At 50.7% G+C, this 21,567-nt stretch overlaps 1 protein-coding gene across 2 annotated transcripts in view; it reads left to right on the top strand.

Moving 5' to 3' along the window:
• LOC119972795 (transient receptor potential cation channel subfamily A member 1-like) overlaps positions 1–21,567 on the top strand; it is a 181,522-nt gene that overhangs the window by 30,919 nt on the left and 129,036 nt on the right. For both annotated transcript variants that reach the window (XM_038810203.1, XM_038810204.1), the window contains exons 3-5: positions 7,761–7,942; positions 14,919–15,005; positions 19,610–19,760. In XM_038810203.1, the coding sequence (XP_038666131.1) occupies positions 7,761–7,942; positions 14,919–15,005; positions 19,610–19,760 (420 nt within the window). The remainder of the gene's footprint in view (positions 1–7,760; positions 7,943–14,918; positions 15,006–19,609; positions 19,761–21,567) is intronic.

A 21,567-nucleotide genomic window follows, 5' to 3' on the forward strand; every position in this document is an offset into this window, starting at 1 on the left:
AACAACACCCCCATAAATAACCATATCAAAATTGCAAAAGTACAAAGAAAAGAGAACACAGCAACAGCAGAATCCAGCAATAAAGTATTACAACCGACCCCGCAACCCCCAACCCCTAGTTCAAGTCCAGTTTCTCCGTCCGCACGAAGGCCCACGCCTCCTCCGGGGAATCGAAATAATAATGCCGGTCCAAATAAGTTACCCACAGGCGCGCAGGCTGCAACATTCCGAACTTTATCTTTTTCTTGTAAAGCACCTCTTTCGTCCGATTAAATCCGGACTGCCGCTTAGCCACCTCTGCACTCCAATTCTGGTAGATCCGTATGACCCCATTCTCCCAATTGCTGCTCTTCACCTTCTTGGCCCAGCGCAGCACGCACTCCCGATCACTGAACCGGTGGAACCTCACCAGCACCGCACGCGGGGGTTCATTCTCCTTAGGCCTCCTGGCCAGTACTCTGTGTGCTCCCTCCAACTCAAAGGGAGCTATGTTTCTGCCCATTTCAACAGCCTGTTTATTCCCTCTTGAAGTCTATTACCATCGTCACAGTTTACTACACCTCCGGGTTTTGTATTTGCTGAAAATATTGTAATTGTGCCTTTGAAAGAACTAGAAAAGAAAAAAAATGCCGGGTTATGGGAAAAGTGCAGTGAAGTGGAACTAGTTAGACACTTCTTACGGAGAGTTGAAATGGATTGAATGGTCTCCTTTGGTGCTGTATTATTCCATGATAATCTGCCAGAATCTGTAGCTTTTCTAACCTTGACTGTCTTTCTGTTGTCTACTAACTCCCTGGGCGGGATTCTCCGACCCCCCCCACCGATGGGCTGAAGACCCGTCGCTGTCAAGCCTCTCCCGCCGGCGGGAATCAAAACACCTACCTGACCGGCGGTATTGGCGGCACGGACGGGCGCCGGGGTCCGGGGGGGCGCGGGGCGATCTGACCCCGGGGGGTGCCCCCACGGTGGCCTGGCCCGCAATCGGGGCCCAGCGATCGGCGGGCAGGCCTGTGCCGTGGGGGCACTCTTTTTCTTCCGCCTTCGCCATGGTCTTCACAATGCACGTTCGGAGACCAGGTGCGGAGACTTCCATACCTTTGGGGCGGCCCAACGGCGGAGTGGTTCACGCCACTCCAATACGCAGGGACCCCCTGCCCTCCCGGGTAGGGGAGAATCCCAGCCCCTATTCCTGTCATTCATCATGAGATAATGGGGCGGGAGACTCCGTTTGCCGACTTCAAAATTGCGATACGTGATTGGAAGGAGAATAGGTTCCAACGGCAAAATCGCGGAGGGCGCTGATTTGACACTAAATCGCGATTCTCCGTCACCTCAACAGCGAAGTCAATGCGTACTGGAATGCACATACAGTAAACACCATATGCATATCATTAGCGGGTCTGACTCGGTGTTCTCCAGGGCCTCTACGATTCTCCCCCTCCGATGGGCGTGAAACCGGCATGGTGGCTGATGAAGGAGAGAGACAGGAGGGAGGAAACAGAGAGGAGCGACTGTGGGCTGCTGGGCCGGACACAGGTCGGGCTAACTGGGGTGGTGTGGTGAAACAGGGCGAGCGGCTGGGGTGTCCCCCCCCCCTACCCGTCCCCCCCCCCCCCCCCCCCCCCCCCCCCACCCCCCCAGGACAGGACCTTCATCAAGTCTGAGGTCCAGCGGCTACTGCGGGAAAGCATCATCGAGGCCAGCAGCAGCCCCTGGAGAACCCAAGTGGTAGTTGTAAAGACTGGGGAGAAACACAGGATGGTCATTGACTACAGTCAGACCATCAATCGGTACACGCAGCTCAACGCGTACCCCCTCCCACGCATATCTGATATGGTCAATCAGATTGCACAGTACCGGGTCTTTTCGACAGTGGACCTGAAATCTGCCTACCACCAGCTCCTCATCCGAATGGCGGACCACCAATACACTGCGTTCGAAGCAGTCGGCTGCCTTTACCACTTCCTTAGGGTTCCCTTCGGTGTCACTGAGGGGGTCTCGGACTTCCAACGGGAGATAGACCTAATGGTTGACCGGTACGGACTGCGGGCCACCTTCCCGTACCTCGATAACGTCACCATCTGCTGCCACGATCAGCAGGACCACGACGCTAAACTTTTCAAATTTCTCCACACCGCCAAACTCCTGAACCTCACGTATAACAAGGAGAAGGGCGTGTTCAGCACCAACCACTCAGCCATCCTTGGCTATGTGGTACAAAATGGAGTTCTAGGGCCCGACCCCGATCACATGCGCCCCCTCATGGAACTCCCCCACTGCCCCAAGGCCCTCAAACGATGCCGGGGGTTCTTCTCATACTACGCCAAGTGGGTCCCTAACTATGTGGACAAGACCCGCCCACTCATCCACTCCACAGTTTTCCCCCTGACGGCTGAGGCCCACCAGGCCTTCAACCGTATCAAGGCCGACATCGCCACGGCCGCGATGCACGCGGTCGACGAGGCCATCCCCTTTCAAGTCGAGAGAGATGCATCAGACGTTGCTCTGGCCGCCACCCTCAACCAGACAGGCAGACCCGTGGCATTCTTTTCCCGCACCCTCCATGCCTGCGAAATTCGGCACTCCTCTGTCGAAAAGGAGGCCCAAGCCATTGTTGAAGCTGCGCGGCATTGGAGGCATTACCTGGCCAGCAGGAGATTCACTCTCCTCACTGACCAACGGTCGGTTGCCTTCATGTTTATTAATACACAGCGGTGCTCAGGCATGGAACGCCATTACTAGATCCATCTTGCTGTGCACCCACTGGCCACCCACCTTGGCCCTGCTTCTGCAGAGTGACACTGGCCATATGGGTGCCTCCACCCTTGCAACACACCCTCCACCCAGCCGCCACCGATCAGTGGCCTACCCAGGGCAACACCCACAGTAGCCCATATGGGGCCACTGTACAAACCCCTGGCAGGGGCATCACGGATGGGCGCCAGGGCCAGAGGCTCATATGGTGCCGGCCAATGATGGGGCCTGCGGTGCAGGGAAGGTGGGGGGTGGGAGGAACACGCGGGGGCAGAGCTCGCGGTTTCAACCGGGGCCATCATGTAGCCGTTGGTCCTGGTTGGGCGTGGGAGTATGTATGGTGACGGTCGCCCTCAACATTTACGCCACGTGGTCTTTCCAGGCACCGAATGGGGACCTGTCCGGGATCTCTCAGACCTCGGTGCTGCCACGTTGGCCCTATATGCCCAGGCGTCTTAATACATCCATTTCAATGCGACCGTGCCCATCAGGCTGCCCCCGCGGGCAGTGGGGTTCACTGACATTGAGGGGTGCCCCGGGTCCAGGGCGTGATCAACGGGATGCATGTCCCCATACGAGCAGCAGCTGATGACAGGCCGCTCTACGCCAACCAGAAGTGTTTCCACTCAATGAACGGGCAGCTGATATGTGACCATCAGCTGCAGATCATACATGCCTGCACCCCATACCCAGGCAGTGCACATGACGCCTTTATCCTGGCACACCCGCCAATTCCTGACGAGATGTCGTCCCCCCCCCCATGGCTGGGGAGTTGGCTCCTGGGTGACAGAGGTCATCCACTGCAGTTGTGGCTCACGTCACCTATCTGGTGGACACAGAGACCCGCTACAATGACGCACATATATCGACCAGGAGCATGATTGAGCAGTGCTTTGACTGCATGAAGATGCAGTTCAGGTGCTTGGACCGCTCTGGAGGGGCCCTTCAGTATGAAGCTGACAGGGTCACCTGCATCATGGCTGACTGCTTCGTCCTCCGCACCATCATGCAGCAGGGGGAGCGATGTGCTGGAGGAGGAGGAGGAATGGCAGGCCTCGCCTGACGAGGAGGTTGCGGAGGAGAGTGAGGATGGCCAGGACATGGGGCCCAGGCAGACAAGGGAGGCCACACACGACGTGTGCGCCAGGGCCAATCCACACAGGAGGCTGTGATCACCTCCAGGTTCTGGCCAGGAGCATGGACACCGCAGCCCCCCCCCCCCCCACCTGCAACCCACTCTGTGATACATACCTCACACTACGGGGTGGGGCCCTGGTTTAGCAGTAACAGCGGGTCTGGCCCATGGGATGGAGGATGGTGACAACCCGCTCTGTGATGAGCCCAGGTACTTCGCATCGTTTGGCAATGTCTGACCCCTGCCTACTGTAACACTTTCCAGCGTCCACCTGGATGACCCCTGACCCCTGCATGCGAGCTGGCCATTCCATCACACGGTCCCATCGAAACCCTTGGGTGACTGTGGGGGTGGGAGGGAATGAAAAATGAAATGAAATGAAAATCGCTTATTGTCACAAGTAGGCTTCAAATGAAGTTACTATGAAAAGCCCCTAGTCGCCACATTCCAGCGCCTGTCCGGGGAGGCTGGTACGGGAATCGAACCGTGCTGCTGGCCTGCGTGGTCTGCTTTAAAAGCCAGTGATTTAGCCCAGTGTGCTAAACCAGCCCCTAAGAGAGCCCAAGCCACCTATAGGGTCTGCCCATTCCCCCCCAACATCCGCCCATTCCCATCCCCCTCCCCACGCCGGACCAGCCCAACCCTCACACCCATTTGACAGAGAGGCGAGGCAGGCTGTAACAGTGTGAACAGGTTTAATGTGAACGAATATATACAGATTTGTGCTCTAGCCCCTATAACTGTACTGTGCTCTACACCTGTGCCAAATCAACTGGTGTTTAACTTTCTGGCCTTATGGGCCCTAACGTTATGCCTGGGTGGTTCCCAGGCGGTACAGCAGGAGTGGAGGTGGTCTGCTGTGATTTCTGCCCTGAGATTTGGGTCCCCTTTTGAGAGCGTCTTCTTGGGCGCCCAGGCCTGGATGGGCCCGGCTGCTGCTTGACTGTACTAGGTGGCGTGGTTCCGCCCTTTCCTGCCCACGCATGAGACGTTCTAGTCAGCTTCAGGTTCACCGACAGCAGCAGCATCCTCCACCCCCACCAGCCAACCACCCCCTCGCATGAACACCCACCCTGCGCAGCAGCGGGTCTGGCCCATGGGATGGAAGATGATGACAACCCGCTCTGGGATGTGCTCTCGTGCTCCAAACCATTCAACAACGTCTGACTCCTGCCCACGGTAGCACTTTCCTCCGTCCACCTGGGTGACCCTTGCACGCGAGCTGGCCATTCCATCACACTGTCCCATCGAAACCCTGGGGTAGGGATTGGCACTAGATTGGTGAGCGCTGGCTGAACTGTGATCCCTGGGTCAAGCCCAACTCCAACATCTGCAGCCCCCCACCCCCTGCCGTCCTGCCCTGTGTGCACCCTCTTTTATCTGAACAAATATCTATAGGTTTGTGCCCTAACCCCTAATGCTATACTGTGCCCTGCACCCGTACCAACTCAACGTTTGTCTACTTTTCTGGCCTTACGGGCCCTAACACTATGCCTAGGTGGATTCCCAGGTGGTACATTAGGAGGGGATGCGGCCTGCTACAATTCCCACCGTGTAACCTGGGTACCCTTGGCAGCCGTCTTCTGGGTGGCCGGGCCTGGATGGGACTGCTGCTGCTCAGTTGCCCCAGTTGACGTGGTGCCACCCTGTTGAGGTGTCCCAGGTAGCCTGCTGCTCATCGGATGCATCAGGGACGGGGGGGGGGGGGGAGAGAGAATCTGAGGGGCTGTGCTGTTCCAGCCCCTACCAGCATGAGCCCATCACCTCTTGCTGCCTCGGGGTGTCCGATGGCCCCTGGCTACTCCATGGGACGGAGGGTGCGAACTGAGCTGTTGCCTGAGGTTGCCCCGCCACCTGGCACTGCCAGTCCTGGATGACCACATCCGCCCCGACCAGAATCTCTACGCTCGCGGCCATGGAGCATAGGGAGTGGATCTCTTCCCCTGGGACTGCGCCACATCACGCTGCGAGTGCACCACCACCCTCTGGGTCCGTGCCACATCAGCCAGTGACTGCGCCACCTCCCTCTTGGTCACATCGGCCAGCACCTGGACAATGCTGCCGATGCCCTCAACCATTGCCCGCTGTGACTGGATCACTTTTAGGAGTGCCATTCCAATGTCCAGGTGGCCCTGGCACAAGGCTCCCTGTGACAGGGCAGGCCTGTCCTAGACCTTGGCCACCGCCCACACAGTGCCCCAAGCCTTCAACATCGTGACCCATGGCCGAAACATTCGCCCCCAAGGCCTCCACTGCGGATGCCACCCGTGCGGTGGTGGCTTGAGTGGCACGCATGTTCAACACCATCTCTTGCTACTGCAGGTGGTTCAACTCCTCCAACTGCACCTGCAGGCACTGGCCCATTGCCGACCCATCATGCAGTCTCTGGCTCTGAGACTGCATCTCCACAAGATGAGACTGCCCTTTCCAGAAGCCCAAAACCCATCCGGGCGGCAGATAGCCCCTGGGGTCGGGTCGCCCTCCGACCGTCCGCCCCCTCGAGGATTCTTATCTCCACCTTCTGTACCGCGGCATGTGTGTGGTGCACACCAGATCGTGTCCCAGGAGCCTCTTCACTAAATTGCCCAACTGAGAGGAGTGTCTCTGGGATATTGGAGGGTGTTGGAGACAGCTGTGATGGAAAGTCGGTGTTGTCCCTTGACTGGTGCTCCAGGGTGTCTCCAGCTGCGGGTCAAGGGTTCCTGTCTGTGTCCTCCTCCTCCTTGCTGGTCTCCTCCTGTGGTTGGAGTTGTGGTTATGGTTGGGGAACACCAGAAGGGTGCTGCAAGACACAAGACAAGACGCATGGTTGGGCTGCAGTTTGGGATGGGGATCGGGGTGGTGACATACGTGCCATGGGGAGCTGCGACAGCGGGGTCCCATTTGCTGGCCCAATGCTGACCTCCGTCTTGGCCACTGCCCGCTCCCACCGATCAAGTCCCGGGCCTGCTGCTATGCTGCAGTGAGGGGCTGCGGGCCCGGCGGTCCCCCTCCGGTTTTCTCCCACTCCCGCCATTTGGGCAGCACCATCTCCTTGTGGAGGGGGAGGGGACAGAAAATGTACAGTGTTAGACAGTCCGATGCATGCAGTACATGGGGTAGGACGCTTGTGGCCTTCATGGCCAGGGCACTCGGGCATGGTGGCCAGTATGGCTGCTGGCAGGTGGTGCAGGGTGAGGGTTCGGTCACGTCTGAGGGGATGGGGAGGGGTAGGGTTATTGGTGTGTGGGATGGGGTTAGTGCCAGGGGCATTGTGAAGCCCACTCACACCGGCCGCCTTGAGAAGGTTATGCAGTTTCTTGCGGCACTGCTGGCTGGTCGTAGCGGTGTTGCCCATGGCACTCACAACCTCCCCTACCTGCCCCCAGGCTCATGCAAGGCGGTGGGTGCCAACCTCCTCCCCACCACGGGGTCCAGCGTAGACCTCCTATCCTCCACTGCATCTAGTAGGGTCTCCAGCTCAGCTTTGGGAAACTGCGGTGCTGCTCTCCTTGCTGCCTTGTTCGATGGGATGGTGCATGTGGGAGTGGAGTATTTATATGCGGCTGCAGCTTGGCAGCCTCTCGACTACCAATCCCAAATCTGCCGAATCAGACACTATTTTTCATTGGAATCGGTCGTATTCCACGTGGTGGCGTTGGAAGGTCTTAACTGTTGGTGGATTGATCTGGGAATGGCGCCAATTTGTCATAGAACACCACTGATTCAGTCCTGGCATCAGCACTTCGTTTCTGGCGCGGAGAATTGCGCCGCAGATGTGATCATTTTGTCATATGTAATCTCGTAGTACCCATTGCTATCTAAGATTTTGTGAGTATTCCATTGTACTTTAACAGCAGTCCACATTAATTTATTTATTTTTCCCCAACAGCTTCTGGAGCTCATCACAGCACTTTTTCAGGTTTAGACTGGAGAAATGTACCTGGTGAAGAGTTTAACCTTGATTTAGGAAAATTTACGGAATCAGAGGAGGCAGCACAACAACTAAATAATGCCTTGATCCGATATTTTATTTTTGTTGCAAGATCAAGATCAGTTTATGCACCTGGCACGGTATGATAAAATTCTGATATTGTTATAATAGTGGATGGTTGATCACAGAAAAAGGTGTTGAAAAGACATATTGTAGCACCTGATATATCATCAAGCGGTGAAGGCAGATAGATATCTAGGGCGCGATCTACAGGCCACGTTGCGCTTGATCAAGAGCACAACGCAGCCGGTAGATCCTGGGAGAGGCCTCCCCCAGCCTTCCCGACAGTCACGCCTCGTGGGATAGATTTAGATTTATTGTCACATGTACCGAGGTATAGTGAAAAGCATTGTTCTGTGTACAGTCAAGGCAGATTGTTCCATACATGAAAAATATAGGACACATGATAAATACACAATGTAAATATATAGACGTAGACATCGGGTGAAGCATACGGAGTGTCGTGCTACAACAGTAGAGAAGATGCGTAGAGAGATCAGTTCAGTCCATAAGAGGGTCATTCAGGAGTCTGGTAACAGCGGCGAAGAAGCTGTTTTTTGTATCTGTTAATGCGTGTTCTCAGACTTTTCTATTTTCTGCCCGATGGAAGAAGTTGAAAGAGAGAATAACCCAGGTGGGAGGGGTCTTTTGATTATGCAAGGCAACGGTAGGTATAGACAACGTTAATGGAAGTAGAGGCAGGCTCGCATAATGGACTGTGTACACAACTCTCTGTAGTTTCTTATGGTCTTCGACCAAGAAATGATACAGCCAGATAGGCTGCTTTCTATGGTGCAACTGTAAATATTGGACAAGTCAATGTGGACATGCCGAATTTCCTTAGTTTTCTGAGCAATTATAGGCGCTGTTGTGCTTTCTTGTTTTAGCGTCGACATGGGTGGACTGGGACAGATTGTTGGTGATGTGCACACCTCGGAATTTATTTGGAGCTGTCAACCATCTCCACCTCAGCACCACTGATGAAGACAGAGGCGTGTACAACACTTCACTTCCTGAAGTCGTTGACCAGCTCATTAATTTTGCTGACATTGAGGGAGAGATTGTTGTTATTGCACCATGCTACTAGGTTCTCTATCGCTCTCCTGTACTCTGATTCATCATTGTTTGAGAACCGGCCCACTACGGTTGTGACATCAGCAAACTTGTAGATGGAGTTGGAGCCGAGTTTTGCCAGTCGTGTATGTAAGGTGTTTAGTAAGGGGCTAAGTACACAGCATTGCAGGAGCCTGGTATTGAGGACTAACATGGAGGAGGTGTTGTTGTTTATCCTTACTGATTGTGGTCTATGAGTCAGGAAGTTGAGGATCCAAAGGGAGGACCCAAGTCCTATGTTTTGGAGTTTGGGTATGAGCTTGGCTGGGATTATGGTGTTGAAGGCGGAGCTGTATTCAATAAATAGGAGTCTGACATAGGAGTCCTTGTTTTCAAGTTGCTCCAGGGATGAGTATAGGGCCACGGACCACAGACTTAGCATCTGCTGTGGCCCGGTTGTGGCGGTATGCAAATTGCAGGGGACCAAGGCAATCTGGGAGTATGGAGTTGATGTGTCTCATGATTAACCTCTCGAAGTACTTCTTACTGATAGATCTCAAGGCCACAGGACTGTAGTCATTGAGGCACGCTGCCTGGTTCTTCTTTGGCACCGGTGTGATGGTGGTCTTCTTGAAGCAGGTGGCCACCTCGGAACAGAGTAGGGAGAGGTTGAAGATGTCTGTGAACATACCCTCCAGTTGGTCTGTGCAGGATCTGACTGCAAGACTAGGGACTCCGTCAGGACCCGTTGCTTTCATTGTGTTCACCTTCAAGAAGGCCAATCTAACTTCTGAGGCTGTGACGGTAGGTATGGGTGTGTCCGAGGCTAATGGGGCAGTTGACAGTGGTTTGTTGGCTTCCTGCTTGAAAGGAGCATAGAATGCATTGAGTCCATCAGGGAGGGATGCTTTGTTGCCAGAGATTCTACTTGGGTTTCCTTTGTAGCCCATTATATTGTTTAAGCCTTGCCAAAACCGACGAGAGTCTGTGTCGTTAGTCTTTGACTTTACCTTGGTCTGGCATTTTTTCTTAATGTCCCTGATGGTTTTGCAGAGTTTGTACCTAGATTTATTGTATAGGCCAGAGTCAACTGTCTTGAATGCTTCAGACCTAGACTTCAGTAGGGAGTTGATCTCCCGGTTAAATCATGGTTTCTGATTGGGGAACCGATGTAATACCTTTTTTGGTGGGCACTCTTCTACACACTTACTGATGAAGTCTCTGATGGTGGTGTCATACATGTCTAGGTTGGCCGTTGAGTTCTTGGAATATGGCCAAGTCCAATGATGCCAAGCAATCTGTTGGAGCTCTTCCATTGCCTCGGACCAGCATTGCACAACCTTCTTAACTGGATTCTCCTGCTTAACTTTCTGCTTATATTCCGGGAGAAGAAACACCGTCTTGTGGTCTGATTTTTCAAAGTGTGGTCGGGGGATGGATCGTTCGGTGCCTTTGATGTTTGTGTAGTGGTGGTCAAGGATGTTTAGGCCCTGGTGGTACAGGAGATGTGTTGGTGGAATTTTGGCAATACGCTCTTGAGGTTGGCCTGGTTGAAGTCCCCGGCCACAATGAACAAGGCCTCTGGGTATTCTGTTTCATTGTTGTTTATAGTGGTTTACAATTCATCAGCCTTCTTCACTTCCGCCTGTAGACCACTGTGATGATGGCAGAAGTGAACTCCCATGGAAGGTAGTATGGACAGCACTTCACAGTCAGGTATTCCAGGTCCGGGGAACAGTAATTCGCCAAGGTCGCCATGTCTGAGCACCAGGAGGAGTTGACGAGGCGGCAGACCCCTCCACCCTTCACCTTGTCTGATGATGCCGTGCGGTCCATCCAGTTATTGGGAAACCCTCAGGTTGTATGATACAGTCCGGTGAGGCAGGAGTGGCCATGTCTCTCTGAAACAGAGCACACAAAGGCAAGTCTAGCGTTAAGCTCATCCAACTTGCTTTGGATCTTTTGGACTTTTTCCAGGTGTATGCTGGGGAGGGGAGATTTGAAACCGTGTTGTTTCAGTCTCACCTGCAGACTGGCGTGGTTCCCTCGTTTCCGAGATCGGCAGCTGCTTCTGGATGGTCCCAGGATCTGATGGGAGAAGTCTGACCTTATGGAAGGTAAGTGATTGAGTCTGGAAGGGTCCTGGGCTCAGGTTGTGGTTTCATTGGCCAGGCCGGGTGCTCCGGGAGCCAGGTCAATTTCTAGTCAGGGTCAGGCCCCTGCATCGGACCTCTTCCAGGTCGAGGTCAGCGTCGGGTTGCTGGAAGAGTCCTGCTGGGTTGGGTCATGTGTGTCAGTCCACAGACTTTTGGAAGATACCCAGACCTCTAACTAAACATAAAAGAACATTGTTAGAGAAACTACTTTTAAAATTAAGTTTTAAAAGGTTTATTCGATTATAAGATATGTAGGAAGAGGATCTGTGGGGGAGAGCTCACAGAGAGTTGCCACGCCCACGTGCCATCTTGGATTACCCAAGTCCCGTGAGGTTTTGGAATCAGTTTCCCGCCCAAAGGGGGCGTGATCCATTTAAACCTATTTAGGTAAGCTTATCCAGAAACTACTGGCCTCCCAGAAGCTATCAACCTACCCAGCGAAGCCGGGGGCGGTTCACCACTGGACCACACAAATGTGGATCAGGCAGAATGGCACCTGAGGGGGGAGGGGTCTCCTGGTTCATTGGAGGCCCCTAGGTGGCCAGAGATAGTGCAGGGTGGCCCACTGGCCCAACCCTGGAAAGTGGGCATCTTGGCACTGCCCAGATGGCACCTTGGCATCGCCACCTGGGAATTACCAAGGTGCCCTGGTGCCACTGCCAAGCTAGCAGGAGTAGTGCAAGGGTGACAGGGTGCATCCCACCCGCACATCCCCCACCCCCACAGATTCGTGCCCTATCACTAAACTGTGCCCTGTACCCGTGGTAACTTAAATGATGTCTACTTTTTGGCCTTATGGGCCTAACACTATACCTATGTGGATTTCCAGATGGTACCTCAGGAATGGAAGTGGCCTTCTGTGATTCCCGCCCTGTGACATGGGTCTCCTTTGGCGGCCATCTTCTGGGGCGGCCGGGCCTGGATGGGCCCGGCTACTGCTCGGGTGTCTCAGGTGGCATGGTGCCGCCCTGTTCTGCCCGCTGCCTGTGTGATGCAGCAGGGACAGGTATGGGGGTGGGGGGAGGTCCGAGTAGCTGCGGTGTTCCAGCATTACTCCTGTGGGAGTCACTGGCACAGGAGCCATCACCCCCTCCTCCCTCATGGTACCCGATGCCCCCCGGGCTACTCCATCGGATGGGGTTGCTCCACGAAACCAGCATGTAAATCTTCTGCAAGCTGCAGCCCCTCCCCACCTCACTTTCATTTACGAGCCATCCTAAATAAGCTAGCAAAGTAGCTCCCCGCCAGATCCTATCCTATCCCAAGAAATAACAAATAACAAAATACGTCACTAATCAAAAACCCCAAATCCCTTGCCCTACATTTTTACCTTCAAGAAATTGCTGGGCTCCCTATTCCCTTCCCCCTAAAATACGCACTCTAACTCTTGAGAATCCTATAAGGTTCAAAAAACCAAGGACAAAGGGAGATAAAACCCCCATACTAACTAACAACTATTTGAAATGTAATCAACTGTATCATTCAAATTAGTAAAAAGGGGGGAAAGGGTCAATGCACACAGAAATATAAATATAAAACATTTGTAACAACAACATCTCCACAAGACACGTCCCAACCATCAATCAAGTCTCATATCAAGTGGGCAGCACGGTAGCATGGTGGTTAGCATAAATGCTTCACAGCTCCAGGGTCCCAGGTTCGATTCCCGGCTGGGTCACTGTCTGTGCGGAGTCTGCACATCCTCCCCGTGTGTGCGTGGGTTTCCTCCGGGTGCTCCGGTTTCCTCCCACAGTCCAAAGATGTGCGGGTTAGGTGGATTGGCCATGCTAAATTGCCCGTAGTGCCCTAAAAAGTAAGGTTAAGGGGGGGGGGGGTTGCTGGGTTACGGGTATAGGGTGGATACGTGGGTTTGAGTAGGGTGATCATTGCTCGGCACAACATCGAGGGCCGAAGGGCCTGTTCTGTGCTGTACTGTTCTATGTTCTCTATATCAAGTCCCCTCAGTTCAGTTCAAGTCCTTCCGCTTTGATAGACGCCCCTGCTTCCTCCGCGGTACCGGAAAAATGACCTTAGGCCTTGTGTGTAACCCTCAGTCCCACCGGGTATACAATAATAAACTGCAATCCGATGAGATAAAAGTGGCAATTTCGCTCTATTGAAGGACGCCCTCTTACTTGCCGATTCTGTGGCAACATGTTGACATATGCGGATATTGGTACCTCCCCATCACACCTCTTGTTTTCCATGACCCATTTTAGAATCCATTCCTTCGATCGAAAGCTATGAAAACATGCCATCACATTCCCTCATGGCTTCACCCAAGTGACCAGTGGGCCCAATCAAGCACAATGGAGGGCCCCTGATTATCCTCCACCACCAATGTCTTCAACATTGCCTCAAAATATTGAGTCGGCCTTGGACTCTCCACCCCCTCAGGAAGCCCACGATCCTCAGGTAATGCCACCTTAATCTATTTTCCAGGTCATCGACGATCACTCTCAGGCCCTTATTCTGCTCTTTCATTCTTTGCAACTCAGCCTTTAGTGAGGTCATCTGGTCACTGCTGTGACAGCGCCCCTTCCACCTCCCTCAAAACTTCGCCGTGCTGCTGCATTTTCATCAATGTCTTTTCCAGGTACTAGGGCCTCACCCACTGATTTTCTAAGGGTCGCCATCATTTCTCTCCCATGCCACTCAAAATGCTTGCCGAATTGTTTAATTCAGCAGCCATTGCCTCAGCTAATTTATCAAATGTAATCGGCATGATTCCACCTGAAGTACTTGCCTCCACCATTTTAAGTCTCCCTGAGCTGTGCACCTTACCCGATTCCTCCAATGGATTTGCTGTTTCCACCTGTTTTAATTAAGGTTTTTTATGTGCCACTGGACATCTTTAATCCCTAAATTCTTGATTGGGCTGGTCTGCTCTCTAAATGCTCCTGAAAAAATTGCCAACTCTGGTGGAACTACCTTCCACCCGGCCGCCTTCTACCTCCCGATCCCAAAAAAACGACTCTTATTACCTTACTGATGGGCAGTAGTTAACCATGTATTATTTTCTGCTTCAGATATTTTTCTTATGTGCAATGATGTTTGCCTCAACCATGTTTGTGGCAAAACATTCCATGTTCATAAACGTCCTGCATAAAGAAATTTTAAACTGGTAAGCCCTTGTCATTGATTTCTCAATCATGTTAATTTTACCTTTTTCACTCAATAAAAGCCTTTCAAAGTTTTGCAATTATCTATCGAATCTACACAATGAATGTTTAACAAGCAACAAACTAGTTTTCCACTGGCAAAGAGCAGTTGAAGGTCATTAAGAAGGAAGCTGAAGGTCGGATGGAGAAGTAACAAAAAATAGGAAATCAGTGAAGGGAGAGGAGCCACCTTTTGGAGGAAGAAGGAAATTATGAGAGCAACTGAGGAGAGCAGAGGAAAACAAGGAACGTGAGAGAAAATGTGGGGCAAAGTGCAAGGTAATGTTCACGTACGTATCCTTCCAGTTAGTGTTGCTGGAGAATGGTCAGGAGTGGGATATCCAGCTCACTTTATATTCGCTCACCCAAAGGTGCTAAGACCAACTGTAACTTTCTAATTATTATCCTTACTGAGATCAGTGAAACAGACACAGGATGAGGGTGGGTCTGGAATCTTGGTTTGCCTGACTCATTAGCATACAGGGAAAGTTGCTGACCCATTAGGAAAACAGCGTGACAGTTTTCATTCCAGAGGCAATGTACCCCACCCAATTTTCTTTAAGGACTTTATGGTATTGCATGGTACAATTTATTTATTCAAATTAAGCAATAGTCAAGCTCTTTAAAAAATGTCTTATTCCCTTTATTGTACTGAAATTTGATGAAAAAAATCAATTGTGTTCTAGATCGATCGGGAAGAAATACAGAAGTTATTACAACAGGGAGCGAAAATTGACTCAACAGATAAATACGGACAAACATTGCTTCATGAGGTATTTATAGATTTTAACTTTTAAAGCAAGTCTTGTAATGATTTTTTCATACCATCTGTGTGTTACTGGCAAGGTCAGCTGCTCATCCCTAATTGTCCTTCAGAAGGTGATGGTGAGTCAGCTTCTGGAACTATCTGGTTCAGGTACACCCACCGTACTGTTGGGAAGGGAGTTCTAGGATTTTAATCCTGCAGTAGTGAAGGAATGGCAATATAGATACAAGTCAGGATGGTGTGTGACTTGGAGTGAACTTTCCGTTGGTGGTGTTCCTGTGCATCTACTGCCCTTGTCATATTCTAGATGGTAGAGGGTTGGAATGTGCTGTCGAAGGAGCTTTGTGAATTGCTGCAATGCATTTTGGGCGGGATTCTCCATGACAGGACGTGTTCCCCGATGGAACGGAGAATAGGGCCCGGGGCAAAATCGGGACCTGATCGCCTTGCTCTGGACCCCCCCCCCCCCCCCCCCCCCCCCCCTCCCCACTGGTGGCAGGAACAAGGTCCATGCTGCATGCCAGTGAGAACATGTAAATAGATGCAAATGAGTCTTAATGATCTATTTGCATCCATTTAGCGGGCCCAGCGCCCTACGCTCCAGGCTTTCGTGATTGTCTGGTTTCCGTGGCCGGGAATCACGTGGGCACTGAGCACTTGTGGTCTCTACCAGCATGGCCCTTGCGATGGCCAAGGGTTGCCCCTGAGACCACCTGAGGGCCACCCTCCCCAAACCATGCCCAGCATACCCAATCCTCCTCTACCAGACTGCCCAACCCAACGGACCGGCTACGGCACCTTCCTATCGGGCTGTCCACTGAGGTAGGCAGCCCGATAGCGGAATTCCGTGGGAATCCCTCTTATTCCATGCCATACATACATTTTCATGGCAAGAAATGCAGAATTCCTTACCAGTTTGCGCTCCCAGGTGGATTGTTAAACCGGTTGTAATTCAGCTCCAGTGGAGAACAGCCTCCCAAACAGAGAATCCCGCCTTTTTTATACAGTACACACTGTGCATCGGTAGTGGAGGGAGCTGATGTTAAGTTGCTGGATGGGATGTCGATCAAATGAGCTAATTTGTTCTGGATGGTGTAGAGTTGTTGGAGCTGCAGTCCAAAATTCCTTCACATTCCTGACTTATGTCAGTAGATAATAGACAGGCTTTGGGGAGTTAGGAGGTAAGTTATACACCCCAGAATTCCAAGCCACAGTATTTACATGGCTGGTCCAGTTCAGCTTCTGGTCAAAGATGGCCCCAGGATGTTGATTGTGGCGAATTCAGCAATTGTAATGCCATTGAATGTGATGGGTAGATTCTCTCTTGTTGGAGAGAGTTATCACTGGTACGTCTGTGGAATGAATGTTAGTTACCACTTTTCAATCCAAGCCTGAATATTGTTCAGGTATTGCTGAAGATGGACACAGACTACTTCAGTATCTGAGGAGTTGCAAATTATGCAATCGTTGCACAATCATCAGCGAAAATCCCCGCTTCTGACCTAATGTTGGAAGAAAGGTCATTGATGAAGCAGTTGAAGATGTTTGGGCCTAAGACCTGAAGAATTCACAAGACAATCCTGGGACTGAGATTATTAACCTTCAACAACCACAATCGTTGGTTTGCAAATTGCACAAGGGCCTCCTTGGTCTTCTGGGCATGCCAGACCCTCTCTGCCGCCGCCTGTCTATCCTTTGGCTGGTCCTGTGGGTCCTCCTCAGGCTCGTCGCCCAGCCCTTCCTGGTCCAGTTCCTCCTCGACCTCCTTCTTGGAGGTGGCTGCACATTTCTCCTTCTCCACCTCCAGTACGTTGCTGTGCCAGGTTGTGGAGGGCACAGCAGTCTACCACCAAGCAGACGACCCCCCAAGGGGTGTACTGCAATGCACCACCAGAGCGGTCGAGGCATCGGAACCGCGTTTTGAGCAGCCAATGCACCACTCAATGACTGCCCAGGTGGCCATATGGGCTTCATTATATCGATTCTACGCAACGGTCACCAGCCTCCATACTGGCATCAGACAGGATCTTCACAACTCTGCCAACCTTCAGGGTGCCATACATATGCACCCGGTCTCAGCAAGTTCCTGTGGACTCAGACCCTGGACTCCAGTCACCCACTCGGAACATTACCTGGACCAGATGCTGTTTCCCTTCCCAGTCCACACACCCACCCTCTAGTCACGGGGATGGCCCCAATGCTGTGGCCCAGCTCCTGGGTGTTGGAATGTTGGCTGCTGATGCCTCCGGAGTTCAAGCAGAGTGTCAAGGCCTCTCAGTCTGATTGGGATGTTTGGAGGTAAGAACCGCCTGCGTCATGGCACGTGTACCCATAGGGATCCACTTGGGAATATTTTTGTTTATTAAACAGTCAACAGTAACAAAGTGTTGACTTCTATCTTTATTACCATTAATAACTACAATGTGTGAGTGTGTTCCGTGTATTGGACAAATGATCACACAACAAGTATTTAGTATAATCACAGTTTATTATTGAGCATAGGATTAGTTCTATATTCAATAAATTATAGGCTACTACACATTAGACTATATCTAGCAGTTTAAACAACCTTTACTTAGCTTCCAAGTGACCGGCTCTGTGCAGGTTAGATAAGGCCTTTATCTGGTTCCCCATTTGTGGTGGCTGGAGGTTTTCTAGTTCGTCTTGGCTGCATGTCGTCTTTCAGGTGCCGATCGCGAGTCCTTGAAATTGGCTAGTTGATGTGCTGCGTTTGGATGACAGAAGCCAGTCCCAGAAAAGACGCAGAATGTTGGTTGCGCAGTTCTTCTTATCCTCCGATCTTTCGCGCTCTTTTGGGCGGTCTCAGGTAGGGATCCAATTGATCGATAGGATTTCAATCTCCCTAATCGATTCTGGCCAATTAGGGGTTGGTACCTTGATGGCTAGGCAGGTCCCAGGTCGGTAAGTGTCCAAGGCACGTAGGCAATCCCAAATAAGGCAAACAGGCACCCCCGAGTCTGCCAGTTATGGCAAATTTAAATCTGAAGCCCATTGTCCTTGGAAGACCTGTGAGTGCCCGCTAGCAGGTGCGGGTTTCTGTATAAGTCTGAGTTGTTGTTTGCAATATACACAAATTGTGTCCTGTCTGTGTCCAAAATTCCCATCATCCTTTGCGGGCGCCCATTTTAGATGGCCACAAAAGATTTCAAAATCAACTACATAACAATCCACAAATCACATTAATCATTAAACGACAAGAAAATGTCACTGTTCCATATTGGTACCAATACAAAGCTATATCAGCTCATTTTCACAAAGAAAACCACACAGTATAACCCATTGCAGGTTACACTACAGAAACAGAGGAAATACTAAGAATGTGTTATCATGTTCAGTACTTTGTCATAGAAATGATCTGTCCATCAATGTGTTACTTGCTCCACGTATCAATGCCATTCTCCATCCAGGAGCTGCAGCTGTGCAACCCCTCCCACATGGCCCAAGCGCACCGGAGCGAAATTCTGGCATCCACATATTCCATGGGTGCTCAAGGTGCAATTGAACATCTTTGACTTCCAGAGTGCTTAACTTGCATTAATGTGGCAGTCACATGCAGCACCCACCACACCAGCAACAAAAGTATCAGCAATCTGTAAAAGCATTTCTTCAATAGCATCATCAGGTGGCATGTTTGGACCAATGTCATGCACCACATCCCGCAGCCTTTTTGCTTCAAACCAGATTGCGTTCTAGACTCGCTCGTCCCACTGAACCCGGTGTTCCAGGACTTGGCTATCATGGAAATAATTGTCCTTTCCGGCTACAGAAAAGGAAGGAAACAGCAACAGCATCTTCCAGGTATTTGCAGCCACCAGAGAAGCAAGAAGCGATCATAGCCTGCAGCTGTGAAATGCTTGCTTTGCTAGAATTGCCAATTCTCCATTAGAAATAGGTTTCAGCTGTGCAGCCAGAGGCTGCCACGGTCAATGAGAGTTAAGTTGACCATCACCATATTACCGCAGTCAGGGCTCCGCCCCAGGTGTGTTTGGTGGGATGGACACGAAACAACTGGAGCTGACCCCATTATAGGTATACATGATCCGGGGTTGGGGGTGGTGGCTCATGAGCACTGGAGGAAGGAAAGTGTGCTTGATTTACCTCGCAATAGTGGAACAATGAAAATTAGGTTAAATGTAATGGACAATCAAAGAAACTGGATTCAAAGAATCTCTACAGTGCAGAAGAAGGCCATTGAGTCTGCACCAACGCTTTGAAAGAGCACCTCAACTAGGCCCACACTCCGCCTTAACCCTGGGGGAACCTAACCTGCACATCCATTAACGCTAACCTGCAGATCCTGGGTCACTAAGGGCAATTTTATCATGGCCATTCCACCTAACCTGCACATTTTTGGACCGTGGCAGGAAACCGGGAACACCTGGAGGAAACCCACGCAGACATGGGGAGAACTTGCAAACTCCACACAGACAGTTGCCCAAAGCCAGAATCAATCCCAGGTCCCTGGCGCTGTGAGGTAGCGATGCTGATGATTGTGCCACCCTCCTAGTAAGTTTGCTGTAACAGTACATATGACGCTTTCTAGCTATGTAACCAAATCTCTGATTTTCTTATTTTTAATTTATATTTTAGGTGGCACGAAATTGGCATGTTGATACAGCTACCTTTTTAATTGAAAAAGGAGCTCAAGTAAACCAGGCTGATTATTATGGTCGAACTGCTCTCCATGTTGCTGCAGCCTTGAACTACATTGGAATGATTGAACTGTTGTTAAAAAATCAAGGTAAATATGCAAATGGATTGTTGATTTGTGATGATGCAGTGTGCCTAATTTGTGTTTCTGATTTGGACACCAACTGGTGTATGGCAACACAATTTGAATACCTTACAAAAATTCTGGGGTGTCATTGGTTTTACCCATGTAGCCATCTAGCCCAATGTACAAAAAAGGGTTTAATATTAGTGTTCAATTGATGTGTGATCATCAGAACACAATGATGTAAGTGATTTCTGTGCTTCCTGGAGTTCTCACATTACTGTAATTATAACGTAATTAAGCCTTTATTTGAAGCAGTGGGCAGATTGGAAGCATGGTTCCTGGGAGACAGACTAAGAGCAAAATATTACCCATCCTCCTCTCTGGAGAAATGGTAGGACCATTTTCAGGTTGTGAACCCAACCTCTTGATTCGTGAACCTTTCATAGCTTTTTACCCGAGCAAACCAATTAAAACCTCACCTCAGGTTCCCAGAGCAATTAGGGAGGGCAGCCACTGTCAGAGGAAGGATTCCTTTATAAAAGAGACTTATGTTTCAATAAAGCTCAGGTAGGGCCGAAGGGCCTGTTCTGTGCTGTACTGTTCTATGTTCTATGTTCTATGTTCAGGTTGCAGGACCCACAGGAATGGAGACGCATTCTGGGAAGATGCTCCTTAGTCTCTCATTTTATTTGAGCGTGCAGCTGAGGGAGTGCAATGAATTGATATTTCCGAAAACAGAAAGGTGGAAGAGGTCTGCCTCACCAACTAAAGGGATGTAGATGGAATTGGCCAATATGTTTCTTTTAACCTGCAGACCATACATGAAAAAATTTCAATACCTCAGGAAGGTATGACAGGTGAATGGCACAGTCCCCACATTCTGAGAATGGTCAGCATTCATCTACACAGCCAGTTTCAAACCAGCATATCTCGTCACTCCAGTTCTCTCTCTTCAGGTACGTTGGGCAGGATTTTCCTTGTGGACGTCTAAACCCTGCCAACAGGCTTAAATATGGATCCGAAGACTGCACTGTGTGGGAAACTTTGATTTTCCCCACACCATCTAATTAATGGAAAGAGGAAAGCTCACCATCCAGTTAAGACCATCAGGCAGACTCTTGAAGCTGAAGGGCCAATTAGACACTTCAAAATGGCAATGCCTCCTTTACTCATTTTAAAATTGGCTTTTGCAACCTGCCCATCATTGGGAGCTCATCTCCTTTCAGCGGCCTCTCAGCATCCATTCCATCTGCCCTCTGGAATGACGCAGCACTGGAGACCACATGCAGTCCATGAATCCCATGCCAGGGTCTGTAAAACAGGCCAACTTTCTTGCTTTTCCCTATAATTCTTTAAATTCTTCTTTAAGTATTCATTGAATTCTCGTTTGAAAGTTTATTAATTAATCTGCCACCAGGATTTCAGGCAGTAGATTTTAGATCGTAACAACTTACTACAAAACAATCTCCTCATGTTGCATCTGGTTCTCTTGCCAATTACCTTAAATTGATGTCCCTTGTAATAATAATAATATAATAATCGTTTTTGTCATAAGTAGGCTTCAGTGAATTTACTGTGAAAAGCCCCTAGTTGCCACTTCCGGCGCCTGTTCGGGGAGGCTGGTGCGGGAATTGAACCTGCGCTGCTGGCATTGTTCTGCATTACAAGCCAGCCGTTTAGCCCAATGTGCTAAACCAACCCACAGAAAGGGCTGTAGAAGCTTGAAACTTTCACTGACTAAATGATAGCTAATGCCCCATGCAAATCTGTCCAAACTGGCGTGAAAGGACTGCTAATTCCAAGTGCTGCAGGGGGCCAACAGGGACCCGGT

Source organism: Scyliorhinus canicula, chromosome 10, assembly GCF_902713615.1.
Source record: "Scyliorhinus canicula chromosome 10, sScyCan1.1, whole genome shotgun sequence".
NCBI lineage: Eukaryota > Metazoa > Chordata > Chondrichthyes > Carcharhiniformes > Scyliorhinidae > Scyliorhinus > Scyliorhinus canicula.